The sequence below is a fragment of the Stegodyphus dumicola genome, chromosome 4 (genome assembly GCF_044657685.1).
Source record: "Stegodyphus dumicola isolate Sdum_Otavi_A_Nest chromosome 4, ASM4465768v1".
In the NCBI taxonomy this organism is placed as follows: Eukaryota; Metazoa; Arthropoda; class Arachnida; order Araneae; family Eresidae; genus Stegodyphus; species Stegodyphus dumicola.
This window is the reverse complement of record NC_140771.1, coordinates 116,767,755-116,782,462: the sequence shown is the minus strand read 5'-3', so window position 1 is coordinate 116,782,462 and position 14,708 is coordinate 116,767,755. Positions and strand designations below refer to the sequence as shown.

Genomic DNA, 14,708 nt, shown 5'->3' with positions numbered 1-14,708 from the left:
GTCATAGTTTCTGTATTCACAAGAATTTGCTTTCATCATATCCTTAAATTATGCATACTTAATTTGACTACGACACAATGTCATTTGCAGTTTTATAATAAATATCACAATTTTTATTATTTTGCACTCTGTTTGAATATAATAGAATTTATTCCTCATTAAACATTGGTTTTCATTACATGAGTGAAATAAAAATTAAGTAATCTAATAATACAATTAATTTAACATTAAGTAATACAATATGCATTAAATAACAGGATGACTGAATTACTGTAGAACACATTTGCACACGTTTTTCTTTAATTAATATTTTTTTACTAGACAAATCACTACATTATCTAGAAAATAAATAGTTTCAAAATTTGATAAAATAACAGTTAAAAAAATACCTCCACCTCCACCTCTGAGAGAATTATTAGCTGCATTAACAATAGCATCTATTTCTAAAGCAGTAATATCTCCAACAAAAATAGAAATTCTTTCATTCAAATTTGGATTCTTGGTATACTCTAAAAAAAGATAAATAATAAAATTAAAAAAGGATATTAAAAAAAAACCAGTTTAAGGAGATTAAAATACATTTGACAATCATACATATTAATAATTAAGTAGGAAATTTTCCTAAAAATATTACTAAAATTAATAGCTGTAACATTCTCATTTAAAAATGAATATATATTCGCACTTAATATTTTAAATCATTAAGTATCTAATTTGCTATGAAGTAATCAAATATTAGGAAATTATGCTTTTACTTTCTGAAATTTAAATTAATAATAACATTCAAGTATTAAATCTCAACAAAAATTCCTCCTACATTCAATATCTACCTCTACTTTTAACCACACATGTAGGGAAATTTGAAATATTTATTAAAGAGTATATACAACACTAAGTCCAAAATCAGGACATACAATACCTAGAATACTCTAACATCTGGTCCAGGTTTTTTTTTTTTTTTTTTTTTTTTTTTTTAAATTTAGGAATGGAGAATAAAATACTCCAGAAAAAGCAGAAGTGTAAAAAAAAAAAAAAAAAAAAAAAAAAGGCAATTTTCCTCCTAATTAACTGTGATTCCTGTACATCTCTTTCAAACACCTGCTGACTATGGAATCACATCGTGGTCAATGACAATGCACTGATTGACATTAGTTGGGGTCATTACTTCCGACTTTTTAGTAGTCGTGGAGGTGATCTAAACAATATATTAAAGCCCAAAACATATTTGTTTCAAGTGGGATATCATTAACACTGACTTCTTTTTTTTTGTTGGCTTAGAAGTGAAGAAGAGAGAAAGAAACAGATTTGAGAAACTTAAGTTCCATTAATATAGCAAACTGCGCTCTTCTTTAACTTTTCAAATTGATCCAACTTATTAATTTTTGCAAACTATTATTACTTTAACTATCTTATCAAAAAGAAAAATTAAATTTTTGATTATGTCAAAAAGACTTTCTAATTCTGGAACTGTAGCAGAATCTGTAAAACGAAAGCATATTTGACATTTGTCTTTAGCATCAGAAATCTGCATTTAAACTTTTCTCAACAGAATGCAAATGCTGAAAAAGTAAAACAATTTGGATAATTTTTAAATAACATATAATGAATAACTATTAGCATTACCTATTTAGAATTAGAAATGTAAATAAATTCATAATACTTGCTTTAAAAGACTTTAACAGAATTTTATTCACTCAGTTGTAAAATATAAAATACTAGTGGAAGTACTCGATGCCAGTTAAGTTAGATTGAGAGTACAACAAACAAATCTCTTTGTTTGTTAGATTCCATAACAATCTAACAAACAAAGAGAATGATACTGCTGTAAACCTTCTCTAATAACAATGTACAAAATACAATTCATAGTCGTACATTTTTCAGTCTGATGTGATATGGAACTTGCATAAAAAGTTTTGATAGAAAAATAAGTTAATTCTCTCTCATTGTAACAGCAACAATGGGACGCAGTTTTTAACGATTTCCGTATTTCTAATTAAATGGTCGTAAAAGCTTAAGTTACACCTAATATTTCACCTATATTCAATTTTAGTATTTTAAATGTCGCAAAAAATTTATCATAATTAGTCAGAATAACAAGAACAAACACACAAACTGACATTCTTCTTTATATGTACAGATTTTGTAAAACTTACAAATTTTTGATTAACAAACTCTATGATTTGAAAGCAAGCAGTAGCAACACGTTACGAAATAAAGCATTTTTATCGGCAAGGCAGGAGACTGTTGCCACTTGGAAAAATGAGTGCAACAATGAGCGCTTTCAGAGTTTTTAACTATTATTACGGCTGATTAAAATCGTACGAAGATGGGAAAAGTTGAAATGGCTTCCCAGGAAATTTTTGAAATCGGAAATAATGTACTTAATGTTTGGCAATTCTATTTTTATTTCATCGTAAAACTCAGAAATTTTTTTATTAAGAAAATCTAGGATTTGAAAGCGAGCAGTGACAACAACTATAAAAAAAAAAAGCAGATTTTAATCTCTAGCTTGCAAGACCATTGCCACTTGGAAAAATGAAGGCGGAAAATATCGTTTTTTTTTTTGAGTTTTTAATTAATGTCTCTGAGTTTAGCTACTTTTTTTGGAAAAAAGTGGACGTTGACCTTTATTCAGGACCTAAAAAAGAATTGTAGAAAGTTTGGTGATGATAGCTGTAGCAGTTACTGAGTTATTAGTGAACACACACACACATAGAGCCAAATGGTGATAAACTGAAAATAAATGTTTCTGTCCTTGTTGTAAGTCTGTCTGTCCATAAAGTATGCAGAGACTCTTGAAACAGTTTTGATCTGCTTTACATTTGTTACTTTTAAACATGAAATATTTAATGATATGTGAACATTTCACATTTTATGTGAATAATTTAATGTTATGAAATTTCAGAAATAATGAAATAGAATCTATGGACTTATTTCAGAAGCAGAAGAGCAATAATGAAATAGAAGCTATGGACTTTTTCAGATATTGCCAAAAAAGTGTATGAAGAGGAAAATATTTTTAATTACATGAAATTATGCATCATCAAAGAAAATGTACAGTGAATGATTCAGCACTGCATAATGCAAACAGGCACTAACAAAAGGAATTGGAAATTTAGGTACTTTTCCGTTTCGCCTGCGCAAATCTCGCCAAGCAGACTTTATTGGCGACAACACACAGTATACACATAAAAAATGTTAACAAATGTTAGTTCTAAGAAATTTTTATTTTGAAGGTATGAACATTGTAATATCGCTTAAAATTTTGTAAAAAGACATTAATTTAAGAATTTACTATGATTTTATGGTACAACACCCTGATTCGCAGTTTCTTATCACGTGACCCCAAGTGATCTCATCTTCCGTAAACTACGCTACAAAAATCTAATTCTCTCAGTAATGATCTACATTAATTTCAAGTTAAATCTTAATTTGGAATACAAGTTTAAATGCAAGAATTATTTCAATTCGTACGAATAGCTTACTCCAAAATTATGTAAAACCGCAGTGCTTTTACTTCGCTAGTGCATTCTCATTAGAATGGATGAATTTAACCATTAACTTTGCCTTTTCTATATTTTCGCCTTCAGATGAGTGGTGTGATTGCATTCTAATTGACTTAATTACCGCAAATGGCATAAGCGTATAAAATTGAACTATCTGGGTAAAAATTATATGTAATTGTATACCAGTATTGAAAAAAACAGTCAATATGATAAGAAATGGCTGTGACTTGTTTTGAAAATGAGGCATAAATGATTACCAGCGAGGATATTTCGTTTGGTATCGGTTGTACCATTTTTGGCGACATTATCGCTTGCACCGGCAAAATGGAAAAGTACCGAAATTTATTTTAAGGAAACTGGAATCTGAATTCCAGCAACCAGCTACGAATTATGGAACTACTCTTATATGCGCCCTCAGCAGGGTACGTACACATTTCTGCATACGGAAATTAAGTACTTTTAAGGACCGTTAATGAAAACAATTAAGGACCTATGAGCAAATGCGAACTGAATTTAATTGGACGATATTATCTATGCCTAGATTTCCCTTTTGCAATACCATCCCAAAAATAAAATAGATCCCTAAGTAGTACGCATTATTTCTAAACATGAATTAATTAACATAATTGTTAATAAGTTTGAGAATAAAATAAACTTTATGCAATTTATCAAGTAGCATTAAATATTTTACACTTATAATTGTTGGTCATATTTGAAAGAAGATAAGTGACATTTACGTTTTACTAAAAGTTAGCTTTATGTTGATTTTTCTTATGTCTCATTTTGTCACATACTTGGTCAGTCTAGAGGTTTAGTAAATAGCAGGTAGATTTTATGTCAAACTTCATAGGTTAAAATGAGAAGATCATAATCAGTATGATTCATAACCAAAAGACTGAATGTTGCCACCGCTGCTGCTTGTCTAGAGAAAGATCTGCTGATTAGAACGAACCTGAAAGGCCTGATGTAGGCAAGGTTGGCAAGTGTTGAAAGTTAGTCAGGTTCTGTTTCATGCAGTTAGTGTCGTAGCTTCGTGTACAGTTCCAGAGGTTGTAACCCAGTTAATATACGTACTTTAAGGTTCCAATAAGCAATTAAAGCACCAGAGGTGATAAGTTGTTTTGTATTATTTTAGTCTAAGTACATGCATAGAATATGTGTTACTTGAATTTTTACATTTTTATAATTTATCTTGCGACCACAGTGAGTATTAATGAAAGGCAATAACTTGCTTTAATATGAAGAGATAATTTTTAAGGGTAAGCAGTTAGATATAAATAATTAAATTAGGTAGTTTGATAACCATTATGGATTTACATGACCACTATTAAATTTTATTTTTTAACAGTATTTGTTAAAAAAGCCCTATTTAAATTAAAATCTAATAAAATTTCACAAAGTAAAGTATATGTAATTAAAGTATATGTATACACAGATTCTTAAACGATATTAAGATAATTACGCATTAAAAGCTACAGAACATTTATGTTTTGTAACAACAACAGTCAACAAAATATTTATCCATCATTTTAATTTGAAGCCTTCCCAGACATTTTGGCTAGTTTATATAGATTTCCTTCTCTTTAAGCATCTGTTCTAACAATTAGAGATTTGTCTCAATACGCAAATCAATGCTGTCGCTAGTTTCTGCGCCTTTATCTCCTAACTTGTCAACCTCTCCACAATGTACCTATGAAGGTTTAATTGATCTGGTAAAAGTTAAATAGTCCAAAACTCCCGACAGGCGTGAAGCATATTATCACTATGTCTGAAATTAACTACAACAATATTAGAAAAAGGTTTAAATAAGCCTTTTATTTAAAAAGAGCTTAAAACATAAAGCCATGTTCTGATGCTTACAAAATCAATTACATCTCACGGTGACATAATTAAACAAGAACAGTCAAATTCAAACTAATAATGTGGACTAGTGGTCAAAGATTATAAAATTTAATTTAAATTTAATCTGGCTCAATAACTCTATCGTATGAGGAAATATAAATGGGGAATTATAATAAAGGTTGAAATCATAAACAATTGGGTAATTTACATAATAATAACTGCACATATCTTTGAAGAATAATTTCCTTTATGTATTCAGTTTCTTTCTTCAACACTTTTCCTTTTAGAATTTTTGGATTTAATTAAGGATTTCCGTTATTCTAAAAAACACTAAATGCATTTAGAATGTACAGAAAAAGCAGCTAATTTTATTTCTTTAGTAATATGAACATTCGGAAGCAATATGAAATATATATATAGTAAAGGCCGGTTAGAGATGATGTGGCAGAATTTCTAGAATTTAGTCACACACCGAACAACAAAATCTAGAAATGGCAAAACGTTTAGGATTTATAGCAGGCATTGGAAGCAGAATTTAGAAAGGCACTAGGCAACAGAATTTAGGATCCACACAGATTGCATCAGGTGGGAAAATGTCTAGTGTATGATGCATTAAGAAATGTTAGATGAATCTTTTAAATTGTAAGTTTTCAATTTCTTTATTAATAAAAAAATCCCTTTCTATAATGCCTGCCCATGTGATAAAATCAGAAGCATTTTTGATATTTTCCATGCTTCTGTCTAGTGAAAACTAGAGAAAATAAAGAGAAGATAAATATGTTAAGATTCTAGTATCAGAAGTAAAACATTTAAATACAGTCAAAAGTCGTTAATTCGGACACCCATAATCTGGAATGATCTATAATCCGGACCTCAAAGCTGACGACGCATGCGCATAGGCATTTACCCATGCGCGTAAGACACTTACGGCTGCGAATATGCGTGTGCGCATGTGTGTTTAATGTATAACAGACGGTATAAGCTAAGCTAAAATTATCTAATTCAGTTAATGTTTCAGATTGCGTTGTTCCTTAATCTTTGAATTGGATCCGGCTTATTTTTTGCAGACTGTTAGAGCAATTTATAAAAGTAAGCTTGAACTTTCGATTATGTCGAATAGAATTTCCGATATATATTTACTAATATGTAAAGGATCTACAAAGCGAAAGTATGTTTCGAAGTCCATCAAACGAAAAGTGGAATTGCTGCAAAAAATGGATAAAGGCATATCCTTTGTTTCTCTAACCATTCCGAAATCTGTTTATCAATTTCACGCTGCTCTGCGGATGGGGGGGGGGGAATGCCGCTGCGCGCAATGAATTGGAAGTTCATCTGTCAGCACTATCCTTATCTTCAGGGCAGATGTTTTTATTTTATTTGGCTTATAATTCCTTACTAAATGTAGTATTTCATCTCGATGTACTTCGTCTTTGATATGATTTGGTACTTACGTATTAACGCAACCAGGCCAAAATTCGCATAAATCGCTAAATTTGGCGACCCTACTTACGATAACCCTATGTGTTATACGTAGTTTTATAGATTACTGTTATAGATTGGAATAATTACATGCAGGAGATATGTGCCCTTGAAATGGATGAAAAAGAAAGAAAGCAAATAGGCGGTGAAGGACTTATTGTGGAAAAATTTGCGAAAATATCAAGGAAGGAAGCATCATTTATTTGGATTGCTGGAAAGGATACAATACAAGTGAGGTCGAAAATGCTGGATTTCTGCATGGAACTGTTAATCATAAATATAACTTTGTGGATCCCATCACGGGCGTTCACACACAACATGTAGAGCGCATGTGGGGCTCAGAAAAATGGCACAACAAAAAACAGAGAGGAACAGCCCGTCATCATCTTGACTCATACCTTATCGAATTTATATGGTGCCAAGCTCAAGCTGTTAATGGCGAAGACGGATTTTAATCAGTGCTAAAAGCAATAGCCAAAAGATTTCAGCCGAAAAAATAATTCTGCAAATTATTCAAATTCGAAACCGGAAGGGTTTAATTGCTATTTTATATTTAAAAACAAAATAATATAAAAAACTGTGTATTAAAATTATCTGTAATTAATAAATGTACATTTTCTTTCTATTCATATTTTTTACTCAAACTTACAAATCGCGCCAACCTGGTTGAGATAATACGTAAGTACCTACGATTTAAATCAAATTCCTTATCATTATAATTCGCTTCCGATAGTGAAGAAAGTGACACAGAGGTTATTAAAAACGAAAAAATTTCGATTGACAAATTAGTCGGTATTCTCGACACAGCAATTATAGGATTTGAACAGCGGAATTTTGTAACTGAACAAGAAATTATGTCTGTTTATAGAATTAAAGAGAAAGTTTTATCACATAAAACGAAGCAACTTAAACAACTTACATTGAAAGAAACGTTTAATAAAGTAAACAAATAAATATTAAGCTTTTTTTTTTGTAAATTTTGATACCCTTTAGATCATAATTGTTCTTTATTTTATAAATTATGGTTTCATAATTTTAATTTTATAATTTCTGCATGCCATCTTACCAGATTTAAACTGATGATCTATAATCCGGAAAAATTGATAATCTGGAATCGCCGAAGTCCCGACGAGTCCGTATTAACAAGTTTTGACTGTATTATGTTTTCATTGTTCTTCCAGATGTTCTCCAAAAATTAAGAAATTAATTGCAAACCTTCTGTAAAATATATCCATTACGTGTTGATACCATGGAAACATTTTTCATTTTGTTATATATTTCTTGAATCTTCTAGAATCGTGGGTCTATAAATCTCGCCTTCAAATCCTTCTAAACTTTCCAAGCTGCAATGTCTAAAATCCTAAAGAAAAATTATCCCTACCAATTCTGTAACAGCAAAAAGCCAGAAATATTTTGGGAAAAGAATGGGAGGGAAAAAGTATAAAATTAATTTTATAGAGAAAACTGATGCACATTCTGAGAATTTTGAATATTCTGAGACAATTACATAGAAAAAACTCTTACTATAAAAAAATTAAAAACAAGACATTTTTAATTAATTACATAGCTAATTTTACTTTTGCTAAGACCTGTTTCGTATATTGTGCTTTATGGCATTATACCTTGTTTATTTTCCAGATTTAAAATATTGTATAATAAGTTGCCAAAATGAAACTTTATAATATTACAGCAAAAAACAAAAATGTCTTATTTCAATGTTATTTTTTAAATATAATTTCAATATATTACCATCATTTTAATGAAATTTATTAATGTTACGATGTTTTTAAAAAAATCGCCAAAAAATTCTCAGATCTTGGAATTAAAATGTTTCTATAGAAACTAATCTTAAAATCACCAAAATGTTGAAAAGTCGCGAAATTTACAACCGTTTAATAAAACAATTGACATCCCCAAAAGCGAAAAGTTGTTTAAGAGCTCTTTACTAGAAAAAATGAATTTCAAAAGGCTTATGTTTCACTTCTTGCTTAGAAACTCGAGTATCCTATCATTTATATCAGAAATAGAAACAAATTATAACTCATGAACTCATTCAAGAGATAATCATATATACGGCAGTGAATCGCCAAAAATATTCCTCAAAATGCTAATTCACACTCAAAATGACAGTCGTAAAAACAGACAGAAATTTCAGATGATTAAAATTAAGGATCTTCTGCTGATTTTGGCCAAAATTAAAGACTTTTAAGGACCAAAAATCGATTAAAAAAAATCTAAGGACTTTTAAGGACTCTTAAGGACCGTACGAACCTTGCTCAAGTCCGCAAGTTTCTCGCGCGCCGCCATATTACTACCTAATTTTTTTGTCTACCTTTCTAATTTTAAGCCTAAAATGTCTCCAAAAATGCGGTTTTCGCACATGCAAAAACCACATTTTGAAGACTCAATTTATGCTAAAAATCTGAGACAAAAACAAAAAAAATCACTATTCGGTTTTGAGGGGCTGTAAAAAATCGTCGAACTATTGTTGATGCTAGTGCTGTCAAAAATAATCATGGCAACCCTAATGCAAGAAAGGAAGTATAATAGTAATAAGATTGATGTTTTAATTTAGATGAAAGGTTAATTTCATATAATATTTTTTTATTATTATAATTTATATAAAAAAGGCTAAACATGACTGAATGGAAGCATAAGAGTAAATAACTATTTCAGATCATTAATATAACTTATATAAAAATTGCTAAACATAACTGAATGGATGCCTGCACTGCTATTTCACTACTGAGTTATCACTAAAGCATAATTTCATCTCGTTGGTTGTTCAAAACATAATTTTCTATAATGAATCATGCCTTTTCTTTGAAAAAATTCTTGGTAAAGTGCAGAATTGCCCACTTATTTGTTTGCCACTTTTTACAAGGGTAAAAACAATTGGATTTTTGTCAATTTTCTTTTACTTTTTAAGTGGAAATAGCTCGATGTGTACATAGATAAAGGGTGGGCATAGCACCATTTTTGTGCAGTTCTGGGAATTGAATTTTTTTTAGTGAAAATAGATCGATGTGTACATGGATACCGAGCATGTGCAATTCTTAAAAACGCGTCAAGCAGCAGGTGACTCTTCACTTTACCCAAAATTCTGTTGCAGACTTTTCATCATGGACAATTTCCAAATTGTTAAATCCATAGGATATCAAAAAAGGGTTTAAAAATTAAATTAGTATTTCAATGGTGCCTTAAGAAATATAGAACTATATAAACTTACGCAATCTGAAATCAGCGCGTGCTCTAGATTTGGCGCACTGTTAAATGAGCGCGTTTGCTAGATTTGGCGCTTTTACGCATACATTTTCGCTGCAATTTTTTTACGGTCCTCAAAATGGAGTAGTACCACAAAATTTACATAGCAAAAACGTAAAGTTTCCAACCAAAAATATTTGACAAGAATCCATGTACATAATGATATGTTTTAACTAAAAAATCTACGAATTGCACATTTAAGGCAGCGAAGGAATCTATTAACTACGCACACCTCACTTCAATAAATTACATAATAACAATAAATTTCAAAGAATACCATGTACACAGCATTCTATTTTAACTTAAAAAAAAAAAAATATCTACAAATTGCACAATCTAGGCATTACACACAAATCAACCATATAAACTAAACTAAATTACAAACAATTCAAAAAACAACAATAACAACAGAAATTCATAGTAAAAAAAACAATGAACATAACATTCTACAAAATAAAAGCAGTAAAATAAAATGCACTTACCACAATACATTCTTGAATAAAATTTCGCCAGTCACATAACGTCTCTGAACAAAAGTGCCACAATACCCACGTCTTCCGAGATTCAAAACAAAAGTACCACAATACACACGTCTTCTGAGATTCAAAATTTTGAAACTAATGATAAAAACTTCCTCCAAAGTTACCATGCTACACGAAAAACACAATCCAAATCTTAAACTCCGCCGACAGCCACATAAAAGTATGTGGCACAAGAACTAGCAGAAACACCCTTCTTTGCCCGAGTTCTCATAGCAGCTCCACATTCTGGACTCCGTTTTAAAAGTCACACAGAAATTCCAAAAATACACTTCAATCCTCATAAACACACCGGTGAACAAAAGACTCGTTAACAACTCCAACATCGTACCTTTTAATACTAAATTTACTTTCCACATAATCTAAAATACGTGACCGAAATCTTGCCACCCCATCTATCATTGCAACATAAACCATTTCAAAACACGCACAACACGAACCAACAAGCAATTAAACCACTCCAGTAAAAAATTTTTCACTGTCAGCAGCATTGCCATACAACATGCAATCATGCCAAAAATCAGCACAGAACACATATCGCCACATTTGGTGATATTAGGGCGCATATAAGAGTAGAGCCCGAATTATTTATTGCCACTGCAAACAGATAGCATCAGTTAAAACCAAGCTGTGGATTAGATAATATTTACAAGGTTTGCTTACAGTTTACCCATTTTATTTTGATATTAAATGTGGATTGTTTGCACATAACTAAATCACATCAATACCTTGACAATTATTGAATTAGCATTTGCTAAATGTTACAAAACTATTACACAAGTTGTTCAGGAAAGAAGTAAGAAAGTATGACACCTTTATCTGAAATCAATGCATTCATTGCAGTTTACATAGCTAGAAAGAAGATCTAAAAACATTTTATTTACTGGGAACACTGGTGTGGAATGGACATAAGCCCATTAAAATTCTTTCTATGGTACTTGTTGGACTTAACCTCAGTAGATTTCTTGGTACTTTGATATTATCGTAACTACCTTGGTAAAAGTCACCAAACTATAGCAACTATGTGCATAACATTCTTCAGGTAACCATATTAAAAACTATAAGTCTGAATAAACAACATTGCCATTTTTTTTACATGTTGTTTTGCTTGCAGTTCTGTAAGGATCTTAAGTTTTACTAACGTTTATTTTATTTTAAATCTTTACTATCACTTCTTATTTTCTACTTCCGGCCAGAATTATAAGCGTGAAGGTTTTTATGCAAAGTTTGTCTGGCGAACGCCAAGTACTTAAGTTGTGGCTTTTTGCCAAGCAAGAGAGAGAGGAAGCAGTGAGTTCGAAGCAGGCCGCTTACCTTAGAAGTTACGCAGTTGCTATTTGCCTTCCAGGCCAGAGGTTTTAATCCTCTTGATAAATTAAACGTATTGTAGTGTTCACAGTCTCTGTGCTACATACGCTTCCTGTTATTATAAGGCCAAATCTTCCACGTGTATTGTTCTTATTAAGTTAAATTAGAGTTTAGTTTTATTTTTATACTTTTTTACGTTAGACCCCGAGTGGAGGGTCAGTGTATTCCGAAGTACGGAAGTTATTGTATATAGAGAAAAATAAAGGGTTTTGTATACCCTTCGTCTGTATCCTGTCTACTTACCACAATTAGTGAACATAGCTTTAGTAAGCTCTCTGTTCCGAGTCAGGTCCTTGTATGTTCCCGAAGAAGGTTAGAAGGAACATTGAACCTGATAGTTCTCTCTAGCTCTAAAGGCAAAATATGATATTTTTCATCTTCAGCTGAATTTTGAAATATGCAATTCTGGGATTTGGCTGCAAATGAAGATTTGGATTACTTAATTATGGCAAAGCATACAAGGGCTATCTGCCTAAAGGGAGGAATGCCTTCATGGAGGTCTTTCTAAGGGAAACTGGCTCGTATACACGTTACACATGGGGAAAACCACGAACACGCCCACGCAGCCAGCCTGTTCGCGGGATTCGAACCTCGGATCGAACTACCAGTGTTCAGCGTCTTTACCGCTCGGCCGCTGGTGGCCCCTGCAAATGAAGAAAGTTCTGTAAAATTTTTGAAGGAATACAATATTTTGCCAAAAGGAGGAAATTTTCAGATTCACAATTCATGATGTATTTTAGAAAACAACCTTTTTCAAAATGTAATGTAAACATGTATAAGGACTACGTCAGGATTCAAAGCGGTAATTAGTTTGAGAATAGCCGTCTGCTATTTACTACAGCAGTCAGATTTATAAACTACTCTGAATAATTAACGAGTGTTAAATTTTGTCTGGAAGAGTTAGAAATGGCTGGTAGGACTGTGGCAGATTGGAATAATTATATGCAGAAGATATCATTTGTAAGTACTTTTATAAATTGTTTCTGGGGATAAATATTGAACTAAAGTTCAAATATGCATCTAATAACATGTATGATACAAAATAAACAGCTTTCTCTGATTTGAAATTACTATTTTTTTTCTTCTTAAAAAAACAGCTAAATCAAAAGGTGTTTGCAATAATACCAAAGTGCCAATTTCTTTTAGTGAGGGTCTGTAAAGGAAAGTGCATCAAATGACTATGCCTAATTTTGCAGATTTGTATACCTGAATTACGGAGGCAATAAGACTGTGAAAACAAATGATGCTTTTGAAGGAGTATCATTGGTGGAATAGAATATCATACAGACTGTTTGGAATAGAATATCATACAGACTCAGCCCAAGCTACAAATGAGACTCACATGTAAGTACACTAACACATTTGAGTAATTATTTCTAGCTATATAAATTACAATGCAATGAACACATTGATTTTGAATACATATATCCTTGTTTTTCATAAATTCTCTCCTGGATACCTTGCATTTTTTAAGTACAATTATAAAAGAAAATAATGCCAATATAATGGGAAAATGGAGAGACAAGAAAAAGGGATAAACAAAATGGAAATATTTAAGGAAGTAAAGAACTCTTGTAGAAATATGTAAAAATACCAGAAAAATAACTTTCAAAGTAATTTTCATACTCTTAAAAAAAGTATATAAATACACTATTAGTAAAAAAATCTTGCGGCAAGATTTTTTCTAAATTTATATTAGTTGTGTCAATACCTTCTGCACATATGCAATGAGATTAATAACACTACTGGCTATTAGTAAAAAATGTTAACACGGAAATTTCGGACAAACAGGTCTGCATTTGAAGCGGTAATTAATATTAATGTTCTTTAGCCCATTTTTTTTTCAACATGTTTTCGACTTTTGATCCTAGGAAAATGTTTACAAGTGTTATTTTTATCAGTTTATCTCTAATCTGTTTTAATAATCTTCAGCTGCTGATAAAAACAAGCTTGCTCATTTCATGGAATGTAAACAAACCACATGAGGTAAATGTAGGTTGAAACTCAGCACCTAAAATGTTTTGGACACATAAATGTTTTACAGTTACTAATCAAATAAATTTAAAGTTAATATAAAATACACTGAAGTTTATACTCCAATACAAAAAGAGGGAATTTATCTAAAATAAAATATTTCTAGAGATTCATAATCCATACTTGCTTTAAAATGAGAATATGAATACACACAGTGAAAATACTAAATAATTTCATAGTAAAATGAGTTTTAAGATCAATATTCTGATTATTAATATTCATCTCAAAATGGGTGCTTCTGGTCAGTATATACTTATTATCAACAATTAAAAAAATTACATTCCTTATAATTGCCCATATAGTTTAATATGATGTTATTTAAATTGCAAGAACAGATGCAGATACCTGAAGTAGATTGAGTTTTTGTAATATTTGCTGAATATTTTGCCCATGTTGGTATACCTTTCAGGGTCACATACTTTGACTTGCACTGATAATGGGTCCTTTTCTCATCCAGTCCCATACTTAGATATTTGGCTGAAAAAAAAAACATAAAATAAATCAATAAAGACTTTAAAGTGGCATACACATTCTTAAAAATTAAAACTTTGTGTGCAAGTTACTGTATAGAATAAAATTAAATAATTAGACAATTAAATTTAATTTTCAAGATACAAATTCCTCAACAAATTATAAAAAAAAAAAAAAAAAAAAAAAAAAAAAAAAAAAAAAAAAA

General features: G+C 30.8%; 1 protein-coding gene across 1 annotated transcript in view; it reads right to left on the bottom strand.

Annotated features, from left to right (window-relative positions):
* The window catches only part of LOC118192017 (uncharacterized), a 41,594-nt gene that overhangs the window by 20,622 nt on the left and 6,264 nt on the right, over positions 1 to 14,708 (bottom strand). Inside the window, exons 2-3 of the mRNA XM_035362895.2 lie at positions 14,378 to 14,509; positions 390 to 509 (exon numbers count right to left, since the gene is read on the bottom strand). Coding sequence (XP_035218786.1) covers positions 390 to 509; positions 14,378 to 14,509 — 252 coding nt within the window. The remainder of the gene's footprint in view (positions 1 to 389; positions 510 to 14,377; positions 14,510 to 14,708) is intronic.